This window comes from Crocodylus siamensis, chromosome 5, assembly GCF_052110815.1.
Source record: "Crocodylus siamensis isolate JL-2025a chromosome 5, ASM5211081v1, whole genome shotgun sequence".
NCBI classification, from domain to species: domain Eukaryota; kingdom Metazoa; phylum Chordata; order Crocodylia; family Crocodylidae; genus Crocodylus; species Crocodylus siamensis.
Window position 1 is genome coordinate 186637399 of NC_143399.1, and position 26986 is coordinate 186664384.

Sequence of the window (26986 nt, forward strand, 5' to 3'; positions counted from 1 at the left end):
ACACCAGTGTAAACCTGGTACAAGTAAGATCAAAATTGGTCTTCTGGTACCAAATGTTTTTGTTTTCTCATTATTTTCTTTCATCCTTGTCATCTCTACATCTTTGCCATCCCTACAGAATATCTTACTATGAGTTAAATATTTGTATTACATGTTTCCTTGTATTTCTTCTTATTAAGATGTAGAGAGGCAGAAGAGAGATGAATAATGTATTTTGTTTCCAAGAACTATCACAAGAAACTACATTTCTATCAGTCCTTTAATATAAATTTATTAGTTCTTCCAGTACTTGTCTATATATTTATGTATTAGGTGAACATTGTTAGAACAATAAGAGGGGTGCCCTTATAATTCACAAGATTGTTCTTAAGCAACTGAAAGTAAAACAGCTATTCATCACTGGCAAAGTAGTGTTAAATGGTAAATATGACTGCAGGATTGGCATGCATATTCAGAGCTAAATCACTGATGAATTCTTAGACTTTGTTCTGAAATTTTAAAGCTGCTTTTCAATCAAAAAATATATTCATAAATGTTATAGTGTTGCACCGGTAATCCAATAGATGATTAATTATGAGAGACGTGTTTAGTTAGATCTTATTTCTGTTTAGATTAATCAGCGCAAACTTAGTGATATCTGTTCCATAGATAATTAATGAGTAGGTGCATGTCAGGAAAAACTGAAGTAATAGTTCTTATTGCTTTCCTGAAAGTACACAATCTACCAGTAGTTCAAGACAACTATATGTATATATGGACCTAAGGATATATCATCAACATACTAATTCTTGTTGTTATACCCAGAGGTTTCATTTTGATTTAAATAAAGTTATATTGTCTGTCCTGTACAGGAACGCCAGATGCATTTTCACAACTGCTTACCTGCCCATATTGTGATAGAGGATACAAACGTTTTACCTCTCTGAAGGAACACATTAAATATCGCCATGAAAAAAATGAAGATAATTTCAGTTGCTCCTTATGCAGTTACACATTTGCATACAGAACACAGCTTGAACGCCACATGACATCACATAAATCAGGAAGAGATCAAGTAAGTGGCAGTAATATTAATTATATATTTGTTATCATTGTAGCAATATGAATAAAAAGGTATGATATAAACAATAAAGTAGAGCTTCAGCAGGTTTATAACAGATAACCTACTTCTAAAGTCCATATTCTTCTAGGGTATTTGCATGGACAAACTCACTACTGGTTTCATACTTTCCCCTAGGTAATAACTACTGGATTGCACCTTTAGTTCAGTACTTCCAACCACCTTGAAAGTGCAGTGTACATAGAATAATTATATTTCTCTATGTGTTTTGCCTTTAAGTTGCACCCTTTTCTTGTTTTCTTACTAACAGGTAGAATCATTCTCTTGATTCATTTGACTGGATTGGACATGAAATACTTAAAGAGCAACTGAGTAATTAAAATTATTGTTTCACATAGAATAAACTTATGCAAAACTATATCAATCAATAAAAAGGAGAAAATTATTCTAATCTTGTTTTTCTATGTTTCATGGGCTGATTCTAAGAAGTGCTGAACCCTTCCAGTGTGCATTTAGATACCGTATTTACCCAAATTCAAGATGACTTCAAATTTAAGATGACCACTCAATAATAAATTCTAGAAGTGAAAAATTATAAATGTGTTATAAATTATGTATTTGTTATAATTTCCATGTCTCCAATCTCATTATTGGGTGATCCTCTTAAATTTGGCCCCTCCACTTCTACCGCTATAGTAGAGAATACAGCAGCAAGGACCCAAACCTCCTACCCTTGTCCCCTGTGCCTTGCCCTCCCTGCCTTCCCTCCTATCACCTGTTGTCCCTGCCACTTGCCCTACTCATTGCCTGGCCCCCTGCCCCTTGATGCCCCATGGTTGTGTCTTCTCCTCTGCTGCCTATCCCCAGCTGGAGCTGAGTCATTGCCTGCCCCAGGCCAGTACTTGAATTTAAGATGAGGCTTCCTTCTCCCTCCCTATGTTGATGGGGTTGGGGGAGACTCATGTTTGATTCTATTAAATACAGTAAATAGGAGTTGCAGATATTCAGCATCTCTGTTCTTGTACAAATGACCCTCAGAACTGGTTATAAGTTGTGACCATAGGTCATTTCTGAACAGGTTGCAAGTAGTGTTCTATTTGAAATTCATAATTTTTAAAGCCAGGAGGGATCACTGACAGCATTGAATCTGATCTCCTGTGTAATGAAGGCTACAGAATTTCAAAGATACATTCTGCATGAAACCCATAACTTCTGTTGAGCTATAGTTTTAGCTTTTAGAACCACATCCAATCTTGATATGAAGACTCCAAGTGATGGAGAATCTACCACAATCTTAGATAAATTGTTCTACTAGTTAATTACCTTCCCTGTTAAAAATTGCGCCTGTATCTAGTCTTCATTGATTTAGTTTCACCTTCCAAATCCTGGCTCTCATTATAGCTTTTTATGTAAGATTAAAGATTCATCTACTGTCATAAAGGTCTTCCCCATCATAGCTTCCCCTACTTACGGACTGTAATTCCTCATAATTTTCTCTTTAATAGGAAGGTCAAGCTGTTCTGTTAAATTATCGCATTATAAGGCATTTTTCCTTGCTTGAATCAGACTTGTAACTTGTTTCAGAAACATTTGCAATTAGTCAACAGAATTGTGGACACCAGAATTGGACATATTAGTCCAGTAGGGATTTTATTAGGACCATACAAAGAGACAATACCACCTCTTTACTTCTTTTTGACATTCCCCAACTTAAACATCCAAGAATTGTGTTTTCTGTTACAATGCTACATTGGGAGCTTCAGTTATCTACCCTCTATGTTCTCTTCAGTATCATTGCATTCCAGGATAGTCTTTCCCTTTTTGTAGGTGTGGCTTACAGTCCTTGCTCCTGGATGATATTGCATTTGGCATATATTGTTCAAATGAGCCAACTTTAGCAAATTTGACTTCTTTTAATTTTTTCTCATTCTTCCAGATTTTTCCACCTGCAAATTTTACCACCAGCACCGTTATGGGTTTTTTCCCCCAAATCATTGCCAAAGATATTGAATAGACATGGGCAAAGAACAGATCCTTGTGGGACACTGCCTGAAATGCTTTCATTTCAGTTTCATCATTTCAGAGAATTCAACATTTCTGATGGCTTTTTAAAGCTTTCAGTTTACCAAATATTATAGTTTTGAACTTGGCCCTTGTTACTGCCATCCTACGGCTGGCAAGAAGGTTATGTGTGTTGCCCTGATTCTGTATAGTGCGAATTATAACAACAGATTGTCATACAAAACTAAGTCCATACAGTGCCTTACAAAAAATATACATATATTCTATCCACACAATTGCATAATTTAATTAAAAATGTAAAAGGTTTCTGACATGATCTGTTTTCCATAAAAATATTAAATATGCAATGATCATATAAGTCTTTACACAGTTTTATCTCAGATCAATGTCAGGTTACCCACATAATCTTATACCCTTTTCATACTGATATACCTGCAGCCTTATAACCAGTATAATTGGTATAACTGCAACCTGGTGCATCTACATGCACAGTTAATGTAATGTGACAAACTCCAGAGCAGTTTGCGCTGGAGTACACTGCTCCTGGGTTCAGTGTCTGCACATGCACTTGGGACAGCAGCACTTTTAGCCAGGGTGGAGCAGCCCCAGGCTGGCACCAGGCTCCAAGGTTCAGCCCCACTCTCCAGGTGGTGGGGTCAGGAGGCAGAGGGACAAAAATGCTGAAACTGTGGAGCCATGTGGCTGGCTCCCTGAGCCTACTGCCAACCCAGGGCTGCTTTGCTCCATCTCAAAGTGCTGCAGTCCCAGTCACCATCCACATGTTTGTTACAGTACTGTAAGATAGTCCCATCCCTGACAGTACTATCGTATGGTGGAGTTAATTAATTTACTGTGCCCTAATACTGGCACTCATGTAGATAGTGATGCTTTACTGTTGAGCATTTGCAGTAAAGCATGCATGTAGATGCACCCACTTTGCAGTAAAGCGCACATGTAGATGTACCCACTGTTTGTCAGTCTGTACTGACAAAGCAAGCACAAATGTTAGCATGTATAAATGAAAGGATAGAAAATAATACTGAGGGTATAATACTGCAACTATGTGAACCAAATACATACTGTTACCCTTCCTAATGTTTTCAATTCTGGTCACTTCTTCTAAAAGGGGTATAGAGATAGATTATAAAAATGATTAGAGGCATGGTAATGCAACACTATGAGGACAGATTAAAAAGAATAGCCTTTTAAAAAGGAGACAGATAATTCAGAGAATCATGATAGAAGGCTGCAAAATAATGAACAGTACAAAGAAAAGTAAATTGGAAACTTGCATATACCCTCGCATATACATGTCTTGGTTCCACCATTAGAGTTACTTTTACTCTTTCTGCTGTTGGTTCCTGTATGTTCTGGTTGGTGCTTCTTACTGTATTTATGTTAACTTGTAAATGCCTTATTTAAATCATAATTTTGGAATTTTTCAAGTGGAGGACAATTAAAAGTGGTTGGAGGGAGTATAAATGCAGTGCAAGTTATTTAAGATACCAATGAGTGACCCAGGCAACTATTTAAAACTTGCACTCCCTATTCTATGTTAAAGGAACCACTTAAAATTCATCCTCCCTATCCTCCCCCACTGATGTGGCAGAAAAAGCAGTGGCGGGGGGGTAAGCAGTGAGGAAGCAAGTAATCTCAGCCTCCCCTGGTGCCCCCCAGACACTTGCCCTTCTCCCCGCCGCCAGATCCCTCCATGCTGGGTCCCTTGCTGCCCCATTCCTCTACACCAGGTCCCAGGCCTCTGCGCCAGGTCCCTTGCTGCCTCATGCCTTTATGCTGGGCTCTTACTGCTCTGTATGTGGTTCTATGCCTACATTCTGGGTCTCTCACTTCTCTGTGCCTCTATGCTGCCCTTACCGCTGCACCAGGTCCTTGACTGCCCCATGCCTCTGTGCTGCCCTGTGGCTCTGTTCCGGGTCCCTCGCTGCCCTGTGCCTGTGCAGTGGATTCCTGCTGCTTCTTCTGACCTCAGATACTGCAATTTTACTTGATACTCTATTCTAAGACAAGGCTTTGTGTTTCCCATGTTGAATGGGAGAAAAAAACCTTGTGTTGGAATAGACTAAATACCATAGTTAAGATACTGTTTAACAACCATACCCACACTGGCTGCTCTGTAATACAAGCAGAGTCTGCTGTCCACTACCAAGTTCTGCTGGAAGAACTTTGCAAGCCTCAGCCTTCAAAGTTCCCTTATGGCAGGAGAATCCCTCCCATTTGCTCTCAGTAACTTCACTCTGGGCACAGCTACATGAGACGCTATGTTGCTGTAGCAACAAGCTACAGCGACATAGCTTGTCACTACAGCAATGTAACATTGGCTGGCACAAACTGTGACACCAACGGTACAGCACAGCACAGCAGCAACAAGCTACTGTGCAGTAGGGTCAGAAACAACCCATGCACTGGTGGGACTGCACAGTAACAGTGGTTACTGCTCAATCATTTAGTACTTGCTAGTACAGTTAGGTGCACTTGTAGATGCTCCTTCTGTTGAGCAGAGTAAGGTTCTTACTGTCATCCGGAAGCAAACTGATTTCAGGATTAGTTGAATTTCAAGAGAAATCAACCGACAGGCATGTTGGCCAATTGCCTAATAGCCAAATATGATTTAGACTGTCATCTCACTTTTCTATTTGTTTGAAGTAACATAATAAAAAGAAGAGGAAATACTCAGCAGTTAAATAAAAAATTACAAAGAAGAATTTCCATGAAAGCAAATTTAAGTTTAACTCCTACAGCAAATCTATCAGATATTTTAATTTGTTGTTTTTTTAAGGTGCAGGACTACACTGAGATTTGATAAACAGAACAGAACTGTGTTGTTATCAAAACATCTGGAAGCAAAGCTAGACCAATTTAAACGTGATTATAAGATCTGCATCACAATCAGAACAATAGTTTAGCTAACTTTCAGATTGAAATGCTTCTTTGTGTGTGCACCTTCATAACAAAACAGACACTTACATGAAGGACAGATATTTTTGTTATGAAAATGTGCACCCACCTGTTGTGAATCTTAATTAGCTATGGATTCAAAAATGGATCTTTTAAAAGTAATATGCTCTTTTTTCCTTTAAAGGCATACTTTTCATGCTGATTATTTAGATAACTTTCTGCTCACTATATTAGTGTTCTTCAGGAAAATATTTGCAATACTTTTATAAACAGAAGGAATAAACAATGATGATGCTGTTATGTGTCATTGTGCTTTTATATACAAGCACCAAGTGAGACACAAAAACTGTTGAACCAATATATTCAAATTCATTCTGGCATTCCCTCAAGGACACTTAGTTTTGTTCTTTATGAATGTTTTGTAGATAACACATAACCATTCTTTTCTAAGTACACATTACCATGGGAAGAGCAGAATAAAGGATCAAGAAAAGTTCTTACATAACGTGCCTAGATTGGCTGCAAGAGAAACTTCTTATATGTAATTTTGATTTTCTACAGGTATTGTCTTGCAGTTTTAAACTTCCTAGTGTGAGAAGTGTAGTACTCTTGAAGCTCTAAGGGTAATATTCTAATCCCTTCCTTCTCATCTCTGTGTTCAGCTTTGGTTGTCTCCATGCCAAAATGCCACTTATACACAGGTTGGAATTCTGTTTTTGCTTGAGTAGCCTCACACACATGGATGACTTTGCAACTACAGAGTGGCACAGGACTAGACATGCACAGTCGTAGCCCAGGCCCATGGTGCATGCCCCTTTTGGATGCACAGCTGCTTAGTGCCCATAAATGGAATCAGTCAAAACCCATGACTACCAGACCTAGACTCAGGAACAGAAAAGATTGGTGTTGGTACCTTTGCCTCTATAGGTCAGTGGCTAGGGCAGTTACCTAGGAAGCTGGACATTCTAGGACCATCTCTTCCACATCTGGTATGAACCTGAGCATCTCCAGCTTAGCACAGTTGTCCATCCAATATGCTACAGATCAGTGATTACTTAGCACAAGAGTGACCAACCTGTGGCACATATGCCATAAATCAGTGGTTCTCAACCTTTTTGTACCAGGACCCATTTGTAAACATGGATGGCCAGTATTAGCTCTGTAAATACTTACAGTAGAAAACAGCCCCCTGGCCCTGCTGGTGCCTTTCACTCCCAACCCACAGCCCTCTACCTCCCCAGCCCTGCTGGTGCCCCCACTTCTGACCTGCTGCTCTCTTCCAACCGGTGTATGGGGCAGGGAGTGGGTGTGTGGGGTATGGGGGGGGAGCACATGCCTCCCAGATTTGTGCACCCACAGTGGGCACGGGGCTATAGCCTGGCTGGAACAGCATGGGCAGGTGCCGCCACCGTGACCCAGCAAACGGGACTTATCATCAGAGGGCAGAGCAGGATGACAAGGCTCATTGCTGCCACCAGAATCCCCACACCAGCAATGCCACCCACTAGCAGCATAAGGAGTAATGAAGGGGTGGGGGGGGCACACTGCCCTTACCTTCTCCAACTGCTCATGCACCAGGCCGTGGATCTACCCTGTTGCCATGGCTCAGCTACTACTGTTGCTCCCCTCAGGCCATGGCTCTGGCCCGGGAGGAGAGGGAGTGATGAGTAGTGTCACCTGTGTCCCCCGACCCCCCTGACATAGTTTATGCCTCTGCCTCCCCCCTGCCCTATAGATTTACCTGCAGGAAGCTGCAGAAGCTACTCTCCACACTGCTTGGCTGCATTTGGTTGCAACACTTTTATATATTCTTGTGAACCATGGGTTGAGAAATGCTGCCATAAATGACATGGTTAGCCTCTGGGCTAGCTTCAAAAGGAGCACCAAAGAAGGGCCTAGATAATGGCTGGCCTGTGGCATGGGAAATGATGATCAGTTTAAAAGAATGGCTCTTTGTGGAATGGAATCTTCTGTAGAACATTATTCACTGGGCTGTGCTGAAGAATTTTTCATTATGAAGAACAATGGCAAAAAACACAATTAATCCCTAATAAAAGTCTTCAAACATAGTCTGTACAACAGAATTTAATTAGTTTAACTATAAGAGAAGTTTGGAGAATGTGTTAGATATTTTGAGTCTTCATCATCTATACCTGCTACATTTTTGTAAAGAACCTGTTTCAAAAATGTATTTTAATTCATAAATTAATTCCTTTACTTATAATTTCTCTGAAAACTTCATTAAACATTCAAAGAATAACTTGACAAGGTAGTTAAATTTCTGCTTTTCATGTGTGGCTGCATTAAATACATCTTTGGAACTGCAAGCAGCACTTTCATAAGTAGAATTTGGTTTGCTGTTTGTTTGCCTTCTTTCTTAATAAATAACTGTGCTTGTTTCCTGAGAGATGGGACTCTTGTCAGAAGAATAAAAAATGCCTGCTGTAATACTCAATACTTGTACAATATTTTGAAGATACAAGGTACTATAAAAGTACTAGCTGATTAATCTTCACAAGACTCCAGCAGCTAAAGAAGCATTGCTTCCTGTCATACACAGAAGTGGAAACAAGCATGGGAGGTTAAGCAAAAGGCCTCAAATTAACTAATGATGAGTTGTAATTGGAATTTGGATGATTCTGACCTCCAGCCCCATTCTTAATCTACTAGACAGTGCTACTTTGGCATCACTTGGAGTTATTGCAAGACAGCTTGTGCCCAGGAGAATTATGTTTTATCTTGGAATATTTTTAAGATGAAACAAGAATCAAAGAATAAGGTTCATCAACTTAAACTGTTCTTTCTTTCATCTGTTAGCATTTGAGGGGAGGGAAACTGAGTAAAAATAGATTTGGGAGCTTCCCAATAAGGATAAGAAATGACCATAATTTCTTGCATACAACGTGCAACTTTCCCCCCAAATTAGCTCCCCAATATTGGAGTGCTTGTATTAAGTGGGGAAGCTGATTTTCTGCTCGGGAAAGAAGCACCTTGCTTTGATTCCTGCTGCACAGTGCCGCAGCTCTTGCATTACTGTTCGGGTACCTGAGAGGGTCAGTTGACTTCACAGCTCATTGTTCTTCACTTCAAAGGTATTAACGACCATCCCTCCCTTTCAGTGGTTTTAATGTTCCACTAATCCAGCTAAACTTCCTTACGGCAGATTTGTTGGCTACCAGCTGCTCTGGTCTCCATCTTCCTGTTTCATAGCCCTAGAGACTCCTTAGCTCCTTTCAGAAGCATAGATCCACCCATGGAAACCAGTCTTCAGCAGTAGTAAGGATCACAGTTTTTGATTGAGTAGGAAAGGGACAGTGAGTCAACTGAAGGTTAGGCACTGTCCCTGCTCTATGCAGCCAAAACTCTAGAAAAATATTTTTCTTCATTTTGCCTTTCAAAAATGAAATGCATTTTATATTCTAAGTCATATTATATGCAAGAAAACAGAGTATTTCCTATGAATACAAAAATGTACAACTGCATCCAAAGGCAGGAAAGCTTCCAGTATCTTTTATTCCTAGATTTCTGAACTAAAATTAATCTTGCTGTTGCTGTTACTGTGTTTTTAAATAATAAACTAATTCCATTTGTTTTAGCAGTAAAATATTTCTCTACTCTTTCCATTTGTTAACATATTGAAATCAAACAGTTCTGACTTCAAGAATGATATTCTTTGTCTGTTCGTAAATATATCAATTCATGGTTATAAACTATTTATATTAAAATAAATAAGGCTATATTTATTTTGGTTCATCTTTCATAGCCTTTGCTACTTTGAAAGAACTGTAACATAACAATAGTAACAATAAGGCTAAATCATTTAAATGTATTATGAGAACCTAGCAATTAGTACTCCCACAAGATAAGATCTGAAAAAGTTAAGTAGCTTCAACACAGATTGTTAATATGGTGGTTGAGGAATCCTTTTATGATATTATATATTTTAATACATTTTTTTTTGCATTTATTTTGAGACTAAATTGTGACTGAGAGTGCCTTTGTTTTTACTGAACCATCTTCTCTTGAGCAGTCCTCTAGTGCCATTGCATAAAGGAATCCAAGGCCAACAGTAAGAACTGGAAGCATGTAAATAGAAAAATCAAGGCAACTGATTAAATTTTTAACAGGCTTAAATGCTTTCATGTTTCCTTCTCCTGTATCCCATATCCTTTGGCTGATTTAACAAACAGAATAAGGAAATGCCTTGCTGAATTTCTTAGCTATATTCCACCTTTGTCAGGAATTAAGAGATGACTACTTTTACTGTACCAGATTTATATAGAAGATACGTGTTACAGTGTTCTAACCTGACCACTAATTTGTTTCTTTTTCATAAGTAAGATACACAACCTTCAATCACTTAAAATTATGATTGATTGTATTCACTCTTGCATTACATCTTTTCTGCTGAAGTTTGAAAAATCTAATATATTTAATATCCTGGCTGTTTTTGGAATGAATTGCAAGTTACAAATATTCTCTTTCAGAGACATGTGACGCAATCCAGTGGCAACCGCAAATTCAAGTGCACTGAATGTGGAAAAGCTTTCAAATACAAACACCATCTAAAGGAACACCTACGAATCCACAGTGGTAAATATTACAAGTGTTGCTATCCATATTGATCAGTGTCATGCACATGCTGTATATCTGTGATGCAAAATCAATTTTGTAACTATTAGTCTAACATATAAACTTTGTAATGCATGCCACAAATGGGATAAGCAGATTTTCTGTGTAGAATGCAGCAGATCAGGGAGGGGACAGGCGGCACAGTGGCACGTGGGGCAGAGAGCAGAAAGCAGATGGGGCAGGGAGCACAGGACAAGAAGCAGAAAGAGCAGAAGATCAGGCAAGACAAGGGGATCAAAGTGGCTTGCAGAGAGGGGTGGTGCTAATTGTGGCTTGCCTGCCAAAAAAGTTGTCCCTTACTAATTTAGTTCATTGTAAAGGGTTTATTATCAAAGTTATATCTAGAACTGTGTGGAGATGCATTGTTTTCTGGGTATTATGGCTTGATAGAGATGCTGTGTAATCTAATTAATTATCTTTTTATTTTTCTTCAGGAGAGAAGCCATATGAGTGCCCAAACTGCAAGAAACGTTTTTCCCATTCTGGTTCATATAGTTCACACATAAGCAGTAAGAAGTGTATTGGTTTGATGCCTGTGAATGGTCGAGCACGGTCAGGGCTCAAGACATCTCAGTGCTCCTCCCCTTCCCTTTCTGCATCACCAGGCAGCCCAGCAAGACCACAGATACGGCAAAAGATTGAAAACAAGCCCTTACAAGAGCAACTTCCTGTTAACCAAATTAAAACGGAACCTGTGGATTATGAATTCAAGCCCATTGTGGTTGCTTCAGGAATTAATTGTTCAACCCCTTTGCAAAATGGGGTTTTTAGTGGTGGTAGCCCATTGCAGGCAACCAGTTCTCCTCAGGGTGTAGTGCAAGCTGTTGTTTTACCAACAGTGGGTCTGGTGTCTCCCATAAGCATCAACTTAAGTGACATTCAAAATGTACTTAAAGTGGCAGTGGATGGTAATGTAATAAGGCAAGTATTGGAAAATAATCATGCTAATCTTGCATCCAAAGAACAAGAAACAATCAACACTGCATCCATACCACAAGCTGGTCATTCACTCATTTCAGCTATCAGTCTTCCTTTGGTTGATCAAGATGGAACAACCAAAATCATCATCAATTACAGTTTGGAACAGCCTAGTCAACTTCAGGTTGTTCCACAGAACCTAAAAAAAGAAAACTCTGTCTCCACAAACAGCTGCAAAAATGAAAAATTACCAGAAGATCTCACAGTGAAGTCTGAGAAAGAAAAAAATTTTGAAGGGGAAACCAATGATAGCACTTGCCTTCTTTGTGATGACTGTCCAGGAGATCTTAATGCACTTCAAGAATTAAAGCACTATGATCCAAAAAATCCCACCCAGCTTCCTCAGCTCAGTGGGACAGAAGCTGAGAAGTCTGAATCCCCTGCTCCATCAGAAGCAGGGGAAGGCAATTTATCTCCTGGTCAGCCACCTTTAAAGAACCTTTTATCTCTCCTAAAAGCATATTATGCATTAAATGCCCAACCCAGTGCAGAAGAGCTTTCAAAAATTGCTGATTCAGTAAACCTACCACTGGATGTGGTAAAAAAATGGTTTGAAAAAATGCAAGCTGGACAAATTTCTGTACAGTCTTCTGGACCATCTTCTCCTGAACAAGGCAAATTAAGTAATCCTAATGATAATGATGATCAAGCAGGACATACAGATGTGAGTGAACCCTCCAACAGCACAAGTAACTCACAAAATTCACTCAAGATAATTAAATCTCAGACTTTATCAGTGGGATCGGCTCTGAATGGTTCGCGAAGTAGCACGCCATCCCCATCACCACTAAACCTCTCATCATCCAGAAGTTCACAGGGTTATACGTACACAGCAGAAGGTGTACAAGAAGAGCCACAAATAGAACCTCTTGACCTTTCACTACCAAAGCAACATGGAGAACTATTGGAAAGATCTACCATAACTAGTGTTTACCAGAACAGTGTTTATTCTGTCCAAGAAGAACCTTTGAACTTGACTTGTGCAAAAAAAGAACCACAAAAGGACAGCAGTATTACAGACTCTGATCCTGTTGTAAATGTAATCCCACCAAGTGCCAACCCCATAAATATTGCTATACCTACAGTCACTGCCCAATTACCTACAATTGTTGCCATTGCTGACCAGAACAGTGTTCCATGCTTAAGAGCTCTAGCTGCCAATAAGCAAACCATTTTGATTCCACAGGTGGCTTATACATATTCAGCTACAGTTACCCCTGCAGTCCAAGAAACACCACCAAAACAGACTCAAGCCAATGGAAATCAGGTGTGTTAGGCTGGATCTATTCCTGAATGTATTATAAATAAAGTGTGGTCTATTAAGTTAATCAATCTTGCTAAACCAATTAACAAAAAAGAAAAAAGTCAAGATTGTTTGAAATAGTGTTTACATTGTTACTAATGTATATTTTGGCTGAATTCTAAAAATTAGGTGGTGAAAGTTACTGTAAAACCTTTCTGTGAAGCTAGTAACTGGTCAGGCTGGGTCAGGGCTGATAACACATACACACGTGTTGTGCATATGTGTATATTTATTTATCTCAGTTCCTCACGATATTCAGACAGTCACAAAGTGGCTTCTTCTCTGTTAGTATAATTTGGAAAGATTTTACTGTACTATAATGTAGTCTAAATTTTGGACCTATGCACTTGATGCAAAGGAAGAACACATATAAATAAGTAGTTATATCTGATTTTTGGGATCAATTTTCAAATCCAAAATAATACATGTATAATCTGTCTACAAGTTTCAGTACCTCTGATCAGAAAACGATGTGTGTATCGTGCGTGTGTGTGTGTGTGTGTGTGTGTGTGTAGTTAGCCCTGTCTCCATACCTTCCTCCTCCCTGCACTCAGACATACCATATATGTTGCCAGTTCTCTCCTCTTTCCTGCACCTCATCTCCCCACAGTCTTATCTTGATACAGAGGGAAACAACTGAACTCTAAACCATAATGTTCCATAATAGGATATTAAACAAAATTAAAACTAAGCATCCATTGATGTGCTCCTTTGGCACACTGTATGTGTTCTGTGCTCTGTTGTCTGTCATAAATACATGTAATCAAACTCAGTCCCACTGGTAATCATCTACACATATATGAAGCAGGACTTCAACACAGAAAAATAAGAATTAAAAGTAGAATAGAGCATTGAAAAACGGAAGTAGAAAATTTATATATGCGGAGGATAAGCATTTTTCTTGGCTGAATTCTAGTTAAGTGCGTGATTTAAGTTATTGTAAATGTTTCTGTGTGTCTAGACGGGTCAGCTTGATTTAAACTGTGGGTGTGCATGGAGGGTGTTATATATTTAATGAATACTGAAATGACTAATATAAATATTATTTGGATTTGAAAACAGACTCCAAAGTAAAAATTACAACTATTAAGAATCTGTATTTTGCGATTTTGCTGATACGATTTTTGCTGCTTAAAGGTCAGTTAACCAAATGAAATTCCAGGGATTTTCACAGAGCCAGAAATATGGTATGGTAAAGCTAGACATAAAATTTTCTGGCCAATTATTCTAGGTTATTTTTGTCACAGACAAGGCCAGATCCAGGATTTCTTAAAGGGGGTGTATGCAGCGTGTGGCCCCATAAACCATGAGAAGATGAGGGCAAAGCATGGCTGGAGCCACAGGGTTGGTAGGGTTCACAAGGGAGTTAGAAAGTTATCAGACACATGAAGGCAGGGGACCTTCCCCCTACCAACCCTGCTTTCATGGGGAACGGAGGGAAGGCAGAGCCACTCCTCCCCCATTTCAACTGGGGCTGTGGGGAGTGGCTGCATAGGGCTCCAGACTCATCCAGGGACAGCAGCATTGGTGTGCAGTTTCCTCCTTACCCAACTCCCCTCCCACCTTGGTATTCCCTGCTGGCCAGGAGCAAGTGCTGGAAGGAAGAATTTTAGCACTGCCACAGCTGTCCCCAGCTGAGCCTGGCTCCCCACACAGCCTCTCTCTACAGTGTGGGGCAGGAGTATGTCAGAAGCATACGCTGGGGCTCCCCCTGCACCTGGAGCAGCACAGGATAATGGCAGAAGGGAGTGTCCACACCACCATACCCCCCACTGGATCCATCCTGGTCACAGAATTATGGGGAGGAAAGAAGCCAATTTAGCAAATTTGAACATTCATGCTATCATTATGTGGGAAAACTTCAACCATCAAAACTTTCTTACTTTCCATAAAAAAGTGAAATACCTCAGTGCAGATGGTGTACATTAATTTAAAAATATAGGTTTACAGAGGGTAGTACTCTTTCACTTTTCCAGTATACTTGTATATACCTTTTCAGTCTTAATCTTCTTTCCCTCGCTCAGCCAGCTCTTGCTCAGTGGGCTTTCAGACTTGCTGTGTCAGTGTCGCTCTAAAACTTGGCCAGCAGCCAATCTTGAAATGCCTGTTATTTTGTTAACTGCTGGTTTTGAGGCCTTCTAATAGTAAGACAGCAAGAATGGTAGTTTCACAAAGGCGTATTTTCTATTCTATGCATATATTAGAATTCAACATTTTTTCTAGTTAAATTAATGAAATTAAGTGAAATTACAAATAGAACTCAGGTTGTGTTCATGGACTTTTTTTAGATTTAACTTTGTCTGTAAATTTTTAGGATGAAAAGCAAGACACTAGCTCAGAAGGAGTATCAAATGTGGAAGATCAAAATGATTCAGATTCAACCCCACCCAAGAAGAAAATGAGAAAGACAGAAAATGGGATGTATGCTTGTGATTTATGTGACAAAATATTCCAGAAGAGCAGTTCATTACTGAGACATAAGTATGAACACACAGGTGTGTAGTAGGAAATGTAGTTTTAAAAGAATTACTTTATTAGAAGTGTTATTTGTGTCTATAGATCGTTTCAGTTGGAATCCAAGAACATATAGTATATCCATATTGGAACTGGAGGGGACGAGAGTGGTAGAGGAGAGAATAAGATTTCTCATGAGGTCTCAGTGGATACCTTTTGCAATAAATCTGCATTCTTCATATTTGCTGGATTGTCATAGCAACCATATATTGTCACTTGATACAATTGTCACCCCAGCCTCGACTTGTAAGATGTTGGCATTCTAGGGGTGAACAGCAGGGGAGCTGTGAGGGACCCGATCCTTGTTGTGGCAGCATAGCCCTGGCCCCTTCCCCACCATCAGTCTGGGGTCATACATGCACCTGCTTCCAGTAATGAACTGGGCCAGGCCTCCACACACCCCAATGCAGCAACTTACAGTCTCCCCATCACCTGCTAAGAGCGGCCTGAGCCTCCATGGCAGGAAGCAGGGGTCTGCTGAGAGCCTGAGTTTGCTGTGTGGTAGGCAGCTGGGAGGCTGCAAACCATTGCACCAAGGTCTGCAGAGCCCCAGCCTGGCTCATCACTGGCAGCAGATGCATGTGTATTTCCAGGCAGATGGTGGGGCAGGTCCAAGGGTCCCACTCCTTGTTGTGGCAGTGCAGCCCCAGCCCCTTCCCCATTGTCTGCCCAGAGGCATGAGTGCCGAGCAAAATGCCTTTGCATGCCACATACTGGCACGTGTGCTGGGGGTTGCCAACCCTTGATATATTTATTTATGTATTAGATCTATATGTCACCCTTCCCAAAAAGATTCAGGTCATCTTAGAATAAAGGCCAAAATTATAGAAATAGAATAAAAAATTAAACTAAGCAAGTATAATGAAATAAAATCCCCTCCAATCTCTACAAATACAAAAGCAATGCACCCCATCCCAACCCACCCCCTCCCAATGGTCACAGTCAACAATAAAGGTTTCCCATTCTGTTGCCTTCCTTATAATATATAATTCAAAGAGCATTATGTATGTGTAGAAGGTAGGGCAGGGTGGCACCTTATTGGTTCAGAGACTCATGAACTTTTGCAGACAACTACCTACTTCATCAGATGCTATATACGTGTGTGTTACTTTACCAAAATAGCAGTGTCCTTGCCCTAAGGATTTTAAAATTTAGGGGTGAGGGGGTTAATTTGAAACACCCACAGCGTCTCATATATTCAGCATCCTACCTTTCAAAATGGTGGGGGCACTTTAACTAAATCTTATTTGACAAGCTTTAGATCAGGGTGGGCAAAATGTGACCTGGGGGCTGGATGTGGCCCACCAGGCCATTTTATCTGGCCCGTGGGGCCCCTAAAAAAGTTAGAAAATTAATATTAATCTGCCCTGGGCTGCCTATCTTGTGGCCCTCGATGGCTTGCCAAAACTCAGTAAGTGGCCCTCTACCCAAAATAACTGCCCGCTCCTGCTTTAGATAATGCACCCCTGCTGCCATTTTGAAACATAGAGATGCTGAATACACAAGAAGCTGCAGCATGCTGGACTGTCTGATTAATCAACTCTGCTCCCACAGAAAGCATTGGAGTAGGTGTAAAAGTGCCCTAAGAGCCTAATCTAAAATCTTTTGAAGTCAGTTGCAGCCTTAAATGTCCTTTGAGTTTAGCCTGACAAGAATAAATAGCCTTTTAGCCTTAAGATTTTTATTTTTTTCCATCCTTCTTCCTTTCAGCTCTGGTCCTGGATCTTCTGGCCATTTCTTATATTCATTACTTCCTTGTTTATTAAAGATCTGTTTTAATGTGTTTCCTTCTACATGGTGTACTTTCAACTGGTTCTATGTTTTGCTTCGCTGACATTCCCATTCAGTTCAGTTTGTCAGAGAGTGTTTCTTAACGTGTATTTTTCTCAGATTGGCTTTTCTGACAGTGTTGTTGCTTTAGTTTCTCCTATTTTAAAACACTAGTTCTTGGTATTTTACTTTTTAATTGAATGTAGCATTTGGGGAAGATGCCTGTTTGCCTGTATTAGTACAGTCATTGCTTTATGTACTGCAGCCCGAAGCTTCTTTCTTACTCTGTCCCCATCTTTCATATCTGGGCTTTTTTACCTATCTTCTATCCCATTGAATTGTGAATTTTTAATTACTGCCTACTGGGTGTGTCTACACATGCCCCTGACTGTGCATTTGGTACTGCACAGTCATTTAGATGCTTTAGCAAGGGAAGAGTTGGATCTGGTGGGTGCTGCCTCCAAGCTGGGGCAGCATCTGGCCTGCGAGCAGCCCACCTGCATGGCCCTGGGGGAAGCCACTGCTGTGGAGGGAAGGACCAGGGCCCCCCAGAGCTCACAGGCTGCTCAGCCCACTAGTAGCTTGTATGGGCAAGCTCTGCCAGAAAGTAAAAAAGAAACAGAAAGGAGCCCGATCCTTTTTTTTTGTGAAGCCTGCCTGTGGCCAGGGGGCAAGTCATCGCCGGGCTCTGAACTGGTCCTTCTTTCCACAGTGGTGATGCCCCCCAGGGCTACCTGGGTGGGCTGCTGGCTGGCCGGATGCTGCCCCAGTTCGGAGGCAGCACACGTGATTCCAAGTCTTCTCTGAGCCCAGCCAGGCAGCAGCACCTCATGCACTGTCCCTGCCACCTTCTTGCTGCCTAGGACCACCCAGAAACAGGCTGGCTTGCCCCTGGGGCAGCACAGGAAAGCAGCAGGAGGGCAGCTAGATGTGCTGATGGCCGGAGAAGGTGGTAGGGGTGGTGCACAGTGAGCTGGAAACCCAGGAGCACTTGGGGAAGCACTGGATCAGGCACCTCCAAGATGGGGCAACCCCTGGCCCACTAGCAGCCCACCCAGGCAGCTCCAGGGGGCACCATCACTGTGGAAGGAAAGGCTGAGCTCCCTGCAGCTCAAGGACTGGTTGGCGCACTGGCAACTCACCCCTTCCCCCTCACCTCCCCCCCAGTGCCACTGGATAGGCGGGCAGGCGCTCCACAAAAATAAAAAGGATCGGGCCCCTCACTGCTTCTGCCTTCAGCTCACATCACCCACAGCCAGGGGGCAATCTGTCAGATTAAAGGCTGCAACATTACAAGTATCTGCGTTGCAAATAAAACTACTTGGGATTTTGGTTTAGTTTGCAATATAACAAACTCATCTAAATTGCAAAAAAAAACAACATACATGTAAAGTGTGATGTGGTTTAACCGCAAAAAACAGGCAATTTTGATCACGTGTACAAGCAGCCCTGGAAAAGAGAAAGGGATAATCACTTACACAGCCAACATGGATTTAGCAAGAATAACTCATACCAAACTAACTTGATGTCCTTATTGACAGAGTAACTAGTTTAGTGGATGAAGAGAATATGATGGATATAACATACTTGTACTTTTGTAAGGTAAACTTGATAAACGTAGGCTCGATTGAATTACAATTAAGTGAACATGGTAATGGTTGAATAACTCACAAACAAAGGATAATTATAAATAAATCAATGTCAGAATGGCAGGAGGTTTCAAGTAGGGTTCCATAGGGGAAAATTCTGGGTCCAATGTTATTTAACAGTTTCGTTAGTGACTTGGATACTGGACTCGAGAACTTCCTGATCAAGTTTGCAGATGATGCAAAACTGAGCAGTGTTGCAAACACTTAAAAGTATTAGGATTCAAAAGGAACTTGATAGATGGCAGAACTGGGCCATAGGGTTAAAAATCAAAAAAAAAGAATGCAAGGTTCTAAACCTAGGAAAGAAGAAAGCACAAACTCAGATTTGGGGATAACTGGCTTGGCAGTAACACTGCAGTGATTCAGCAGCAAAAAAAGTGAATTCAGTTTTGGACCACAGACATGGGAGGTGATTGTACCCCTCTGCTCAGCATAGGTTAAAGTACTGTGTGCAGTTTTTGGCTGTACATTTTAAGAAGGATGTAGAGAAACTGGAAAGGATCCAGAGGCAAAAAACACAGAAGATAAAGGGATAGACATTCAAGCTGTATGAGGAAAGGCTGAGAGAATTAGGTATGTTTAGTTTGGAGAAAAGGAGATTAAGGGAGATGGGGGAATGGGACACACATGATAATTGTTTGCAAATAGTTGAAAGACTGCCATAAAACAGAGAGAGAACAACTGTCTTCCCTTGCCACAGAGGGCAGTACGTGTATCAATAAGTTTAAACTTCCCCAGAACACATTTTGATTAAATCCTAAGGGAAAACTTTCTAACTATAAGAACCATGGGACAGTGGAACAAGCTGCCCAGGGAAGCTGTAGAGTCTGCTGCATCAGAGGTTTTCAAGAAGGACTTGATAAATATATGTCTGGGATGATTTATGAATAGTGACTCCTGCCCATCCTTCCAACTCTGCCACTCACTTGTACCAACCTGTTTTTAATGTGAAGATGTTTTTTCTCTTCCTAATACGTAGAGAATTATAAATACAAATTAATAAAAATATTTAAATGAATTAAGCGTGGAGAAGATGGGTTTACATAATAAGTTAAGAAATCTGTTTGCATTATTTGTACTGATTTTGCAAACTGAAAATGGACTCCCACTTCATTAATCCCAAAAGATTCTGGCATGTTCATTTGCTGAAAACTGCATCTAAGGCTGTGTCCTCATGAGCATGGACGTTTGGTTCCCCAGGGCCACTGCTAGTTGTCCCCAGTGAACACCCATGCCACACACCTTCTGGCACACAGCACATTACCCTAGGTGGGGTAGGGGAGGCTGTGGCCAGTACTGGGCAGGTCCCAGCAGCCTTACCTAGGGTACTAGGGGCCTCCTGGGGCTGCAGGAGTGGCAATCCTGCTGCTCAGAGCCTGGCTGGCAGCCAGAGTCTGACTTCGGCTGTCCAGGCTCCAGTTTTGAGCCCCCGTGTGTGCCACTCTGCGCTATTTTTTGCTTCTTTTTTTTTTTGCACAGGTTTTTTTTGACCCCCAGATATCCAGGGGTCAAAAAAATTACCTTGTGCTGCTCTCTTGCATATACTGCATGGCCATGCATGGCTCCATATACTGCCAGGCCACATTCATCTGGATGTGGTCTAAGAGTCCATCTATATCATTCCTGCATTCTATGAAGCATTATAAAAAGCTTTCAAGATAGTCATCTTTTTTCTCTCTCATTATTCAGCTGTATAAAGGAGTAAAGTCAGCTTGGCTGCGCTTCAGTGGTTTGTAGAATTGAGGTCCCAATGTGCAGTGGGGAAGAGATGGGTCTGATCCTGCCCTTTTTTAAAATAGCAATATGACAGCAACCATTGCAGTTTTCTAATTTTTTAACACTGGCCTGAAAGGTGTGAGATATGGGTTTTAACCCCTTCATGCGTGGACAGGAGGACAGGAAAGGGTTTCAAGCTGTGAATCCCAGTCTCATAAAGACATTCTCACAAGTCTGCTGGTCAGCACCTAATATAACGCGACCTTCTCTTCAGTGTTCTTGTTGACTGACCAAGGTGTCTTGCCACTCAGCATGCTGCCTTTTATCAGTCCCACCCTGTGTGCCTCTCTCCTTATGCACCATATAGGAAATGTGGGTACTTAATTTGGATTTATGAATTCCTCTCTTGGAGCTGGACACCTAAATGTTAGCATGACATTTAGTCCCATTATGAAGCTGGACTGGGCTGGGCTGCATTGGATAGGCTCCTTTAAAATACTAGTATTAATTTTGATATGTTAAATCTTACTTGCAGCTTGTTAACCAGCAGAAGACACTTAGGTTGGTATTTTCAAAGAAGCCTAAGGGACTTACGTGCCCTGTTCCCATTAATTTTCTGTGAGACTTGGGCATCTAACCCGTTTAGTCTCCTTTGAACCAGATATTCATGCTAAAGCTTTGAAAGGAGACTGAACAGGTAGGTATCCCAAACCTTTTGCTATTCAATGAAAATTGAATACGTGTGTGCTGGACGTAGGAAAGGAAGATATTGTGACAAAAAGCTGCCGGTTGTTATAAATCTGAGTATGAAACCCCTGTTGGTTTCACTGATATTTTTAAACAACCATGGGTGGATTTGGGGAGGAGCAGGGGTGCAGTGGTGCAGTTGTACCCCCTTTGAATTCTGCCCCATCCAAACTTTAAAACCATCTGCCCCAGAAGGACACTGGCATTTCTGTTCATCTATGCTGATGGAGTCAATTGACTTCATGGCTCATTATCATGTATCTGATTCATGCTAATCTCTCTCCATTTCACAGGTGTTAACAACCTCTCTCCTTTGTAATGGTCTTGACTTCCACTATTCAGACTACCCTTTCTTCTTGTTTTGCTGTCTGTTAGCCATTCCTTGTAATATCTCTCTCCCATTTCACAGTCCTGCAGATTGTATTTATCTCTATCTAAAATTTTTAACTCTGTTGTAGTAATATTAACTCAGGTGTAGAAATGATTGGCTGAAGTATTAGAAGCTCTGGCAAGATGCTCAAGAAGACTACATTTTGTTTTATAACTCTGAATAACAGATGTACATCTACCTGTAATGACTACAAAGTAATTACACTCTCTTTTGACTATTTTGAAGATGTTTTACTGAGTTTGTTGTGTTTTTTAAGACTGCATATAATTTAGCAACTTTGTGCTCATTTCAGTAGTTATACTGATTTTTGTTTTGACCTTAAACTGAATAATGTAGCACTAGACCTTTAGCATTTACTAAAGCTCCTAGTTTCTCTGTAACTGGAGAAAAGTATGTGTTGTGTTATATATGATGAATTATATACTACCTGATCCGCACCATCCCCTTTTCAAAATCCTAGCTCCACCCATGCCAAAAACCACAAATGGTAGAGGAATTAATACTAAATCATTAGGATCTGAAGTTTCAAATCTTTGCTTTTTATTTCTAGGTAAAAGACCTCATGAGTGTGGAATTTGTAAAAAAGCATTTAAACACAAACACCATTTGATTGAACACATGCGACTGCATTCTGGAGAAAAGCCCTATCAATGTGACAAATGTGGAAAGCGTTTTTCACACTCGGGGTCTTATTCTCAACACATGAATCATCGTTATTCGTATTGCAAAAGAGAAGCAGAAGAGCGAGATAGCACGGAACAAGAAGAGGCAGGACAAGAGGTCCTAAATAGTGAGCATGTTAGTGCCAGGGCATCACCATCACAGATCGACTCAGATGAAAGAGAGAGTTTAACAAGGGAAGAGGAGGAAGACAGTGAAAAAGAGGAAGAAGAGGAAGAGTACAAAGAGATGGAAGAACTTCAGGAAGAAAAAGAATGTAGGAAACTACAAATAGAGAAGGAAGATGATGAGGAAGGGAAAACTGAGGGTAATAAGAAGGATGAAGAAGCTGCAAATGAAGTTAGCAATGTAGAAGAAGAAGTTATACAGAATGGTGAGCAGGTGTCAGAAGAAAACAAAGCTTAACTGATAGTTTTTTCTATAAGGAAAAAATAATTGGTAATGAAGTTTGTTCTATATTATACATGCTTTTCCTGGAAACACAGTAGGCTGCATACTGTGATTTCTGTTCACTACTGTGTAAAAAACAAAAATATAAAAAGGAAAAAAAACAAGAAAAAAAAAAAAAGAAATCCAGGTGTGCCTGAACCTCAAACTTAGTAATTTTTCACACAGTTTTCAAAGTTAGGAACAAGTTTGTAACATGAAGCAGATTAGAAAAATACAGTGACTCTGGAAGCAAAGATTTAACAGGTTGTAGGAAACCTGATTTACTAGACAAGCATCTGGCATCATTTGTTTTATCAGTATTAATTTCATTCTTATGTTGATTAATTTGTAAGCTGTACAATTGGGAGAGATTTATATGATTTTTTTTATGGGTAAAACATTTCCTAAATCCGCTTCAGTATTTTATTATGTTCTTAAAATGTGAGAACTTCTGCACTACAGAATTCCCTTTCGCAGAAATATATAATGCAGTTGCAAACAGTGCTTGACTACCTTTGTAAATTCAACCTAGAAGGTAGCAGTTTACGACATTAGATGTTGTAGTAGAACATATTATCATTTAAAGTGTATTGTTAGCCTTAAGAAAGCAGCTGATAGAAGAAATGAAGTTTCTTACTCAAGTGGTTAAAATGTAGTTGAAAAGATTGTTGTTGAGTTCTGATTGCAGGGACTAACAGTGTTAATACTGGTAAGGACAGCCAAGTCGTCAAAATCAGTGTTTGTATTGTGTTTTGAGTATGTAGTAACAATATGAAGGATCTGATATGAAGCTTTGTATCTCCTTTGGCCTTATGCAAGACCTGTGTGCTGTAAGTGCCATTTATCAGTATTTTAAAGGCTCTGCCCAGCCTTTACCCAATGTGTGGCCTACAATAACTAGCATTTGTTGAATTGTATCAAACTTCTAAACTAAATCATGGGGGAAAAACACTCAGCCATCAAAGAAGTAAGAACACTGGTACATTTCATTATTTAATTCTTCAATATTATTTTTGTTTAATACCTAACTTGCAGAATTTCTCTATCATAAGTACAAGGGAAAATTTCTAATCTGCTTTACTGCTTTCCTGGTTTACTTTAATTTCAGACACATACATGACACATTATCTGGCTCATAAGTATTTCCAAATGTTAGTTATTATGGACCCCATTTATTAACAATGTTAGCTGATTTTTACCTATCAGTATTATTTTATTTCTTTTAGTTTATAGATCTGTGCAACATTTTGTACTGTATGTCTTCAAACCTGGCAGTATTAATACCCTTCTTACTGACATATGTACCTTTTTAGTTTTAGAAAACTTTTATATTTATGTGTCTTATTTTTATATTTCTTTATTTATTACACAGTGTAGTGTATAATACTGTAGTTTGTATTAATACAATAATATATTTTAGTATGAAAATTTGGAAAGTTGATAAGATTTAAAGTAGAGATGCAATTGGTTCTCTTGCATTGAGATTTGATTTAACAGTGTTATGTTAACATTTATACTTGCCTTGGACTGTAGAACAGAAGAATTAAAATGGGAATGTATTAATTTTACAATTGCAATCAATTCATTTTACCTTTACCCAGTTTTTAATATAAAGCTCTTAAATTTTGAAATTCACTGTGTGACTAATAGCATGATGCTCTGCAGTTTTATTAAGAGATTAGTCTAACCATAAAACTCTCATTTCCTTAGTAAGCCAAATTAGAATAATCTTATAAACAGTGTTGGGAACAATGTTTAACATTTTTGTGCCAATTTGTTCCTGTATTCATGTATGTATGTTACAAATCTGAATCTTCATTTTTAAGTTCCTTGTTACATCATGGTCATTTTCTAGTTTTTTACCAGACTCCCCATCTCACAATAAAATGCGTCAACAAGCCTGACTTACTGTCGTTATTCTAGTAATATAAGAAGATTATTTTTTGAATTATTCCTATGAAGTATCATTTAGTATTCACCCTTTGCTTGAATGCAGATAGTCAACTTGTACTGTGTTCAGGGACAAATGAAATATGAACAAGGACTGACTGTATACAGGTAAAGGGATTGCTATTTTGAAGATTTGTTGAGTTTTTTAAGAGTCAGTATAACTTCTAGCATTTCAGAGGCAAACAATGTTTTCATGGATTTTTGTTGTACTTACATCTGCATACTGTATTTTAAAGTAGTATATTTCATTATAATTTATTTTAAAGCCAGTACTTATGTAAGTATTTTCTTGATTTAGCAATACGTTGAATAGTATGCAGCTGTTGAATTTTCCAAAGATACTGAATTGATATCTTTGCTACAGATAATTGCAGCAATGTAAAATTAAGGCTTTAAAAATGTATTATAGATGCTATTGCATAAAAAAAATAAAATTTATCTTTACACTGCATAGACTTTATTTAAAAGAAAGTATATACTGTTAAATCTATGGTCTTTAAACAATGTTATGTTGTTTTAATAACCCCTAAAAAGTTGGGGGGTTTTACATGTGAGTCATATATGTTGGATTTTTCATTTGAGCATCTGAGTTCTGACACATTCTGAATCCTATTATATCATATCTGCTCCCCATTAAGCCATATAAAGGATTGGTCAGATAGGATAGGTTTCCCCTCTGGGTTCATTAATAGTTTGGCTGTATTTTACTTTATGATATATCAAATACTGCAGTGCTTAAATGGAATGAACTCCTAGCTGAATGGTATACTCATTGCACATAAAAACATGCCAGCTGGTTTGAGAGAAACTTGAAATTTGTCTTACGATGAGAGAAAGCTAAATTGGCCTTTAATTATTTACTGGGAGTTCGTAGGAAGTCTGAGGCCAGAGGTAACTGAGTCCTTCTCTAGGTCTGATTGCTTTTGCCTTTTTTAAAACCCGTGCTTCTGCCTTATTTCTGGGATATAATTTATGTATAATCCATAAAGAAATCCAGAAACTCTGATATATTATCTTGATTGCCATTAGAGGAATGCAGTCAGCCACAACAAAGTTGAACTGGGGAGACCTAAGTTCTCTTCATAGCTCTTCTCATAAAGGACATGTCTGCACTAAAGCTGTGCTAAGGCTGTGGCTGTTTCCAAGCAGGGTAAATTGGCTCAGGCAGACTTCTCTGTCGTAGAGGCTGAACTTTTCCACCCTCTACCCCCCAAACTGATTCATTTATGGATGGCTAGCTGTGGTCTGTCTATACACTGCACTGCAGTCTACAGTATAGACATACCATAAGTTGCTATGTGCGTTTTGATGAGCCAGTTAATCCCTCTGGACCTTTTCTTTCAGATTCTTAAAACGGGGATCATACTTACTGCTGTCTACTTCATATGCATGTAGTGAGCTTAATTTTAGGACTATGTATGTAAAATATGTTTAGATCCTGAGCTGGAAGACATGCTAAGTATAATAAAGTATTGTTTATGAATCCCTTTCTTGGAAGAACTTCCTATACAATGCGTGCGTCAACAAGTGCATTTATGCCAGGTTTAAGTTACTGCGCAGCATGCGGGAATAGGCAGGTGTCTACACATGTAAGTGTTAAAGTGCATTAATGTTGTGTATGGACTGACTTGGGACTAAGTTAGTCCCAAGTAGGTCCATACCACAGTGTCACTGCACAGTAGGTTTTTTACATGTGCATTACTGCACAGTATCTAATCAGGCATAAATCTGATACCTGCATGATGCAGGTATCAAATTTACACTCAAGCCGGCTTAAGTCACCATATTTACTGCACGGTATAGGCATACATATGTAGACGCATGCCTGTACTGTGCAGTAATTTTGGTTACTACGCAGTAAATGCACATGTGTAGACATGCCCAGTGAGGACTGAAAAAGATCATATTTTAAAGGGGAAAAAGATTGTATATTTAGAATCAAGTGAAAGCTGCTGGAGTAATTAACATGAAACCTATCAGCGGAAGCTCCTTGGTAGTGATGAAGGTTCAGTCTTACAGACCCTTATGTGAGTAAATCATATATAGTATCTGTTGTCTACTCACATGAGTAAGAATTTGCAAGATTTGCTGTCATGTTAACTCAGGGTATAAAGGTGGTAAATGCACAGTGTAATACATGCAAACAGTTCCAAAGTCTGCCTGTCACTTGACCTGCCATCCTTAGACTTGGCTCAGAATCTGTGGCAAAGAATTACTTTTGACTTTAC

The 26986-nt window shown here is 39.7% G+C and overlaps 1 protein-coding gene across 2 annotated transcripts in view; it reads left to right on the forward strand.

The window, feature by feature from the left end:
* ZEB1 (zinc finger E-box binding homeobox 1) overlaps window positions 1-24712 on the forward strand; it is a 267362-nt gene extending 242650 nt beyond the window's left edge. For both annotated transcript variants that reach the window (XM_090047518.1, XM_090047519.1), the window contains exons 5-9: window positions 852-1054; window positions 10486-10591; window positions 11065-12875; window positions 15226-15406; window positions 22249-24712. In XM_090047518.1, coding sequence (XP_089903644.1) covers window positions 852-1054; window positions 10486-10591; window positions 11065-12875; window positions 15226-15406; window positions 22249-22784 — 2837 coding nt within the window. In that variant the 3' untranslated portion in view covers window positions 22785-24712. The remainder of the gene's footprint in view (window positions 1-851; window positions 1055-10485; window positions 10592-11064; window positions 12876-15225; window positions 15407-22248) is intronic.
* The last annotated feature ends 2274 nt before the right edge of the window (window positions 24713-26986 follow it).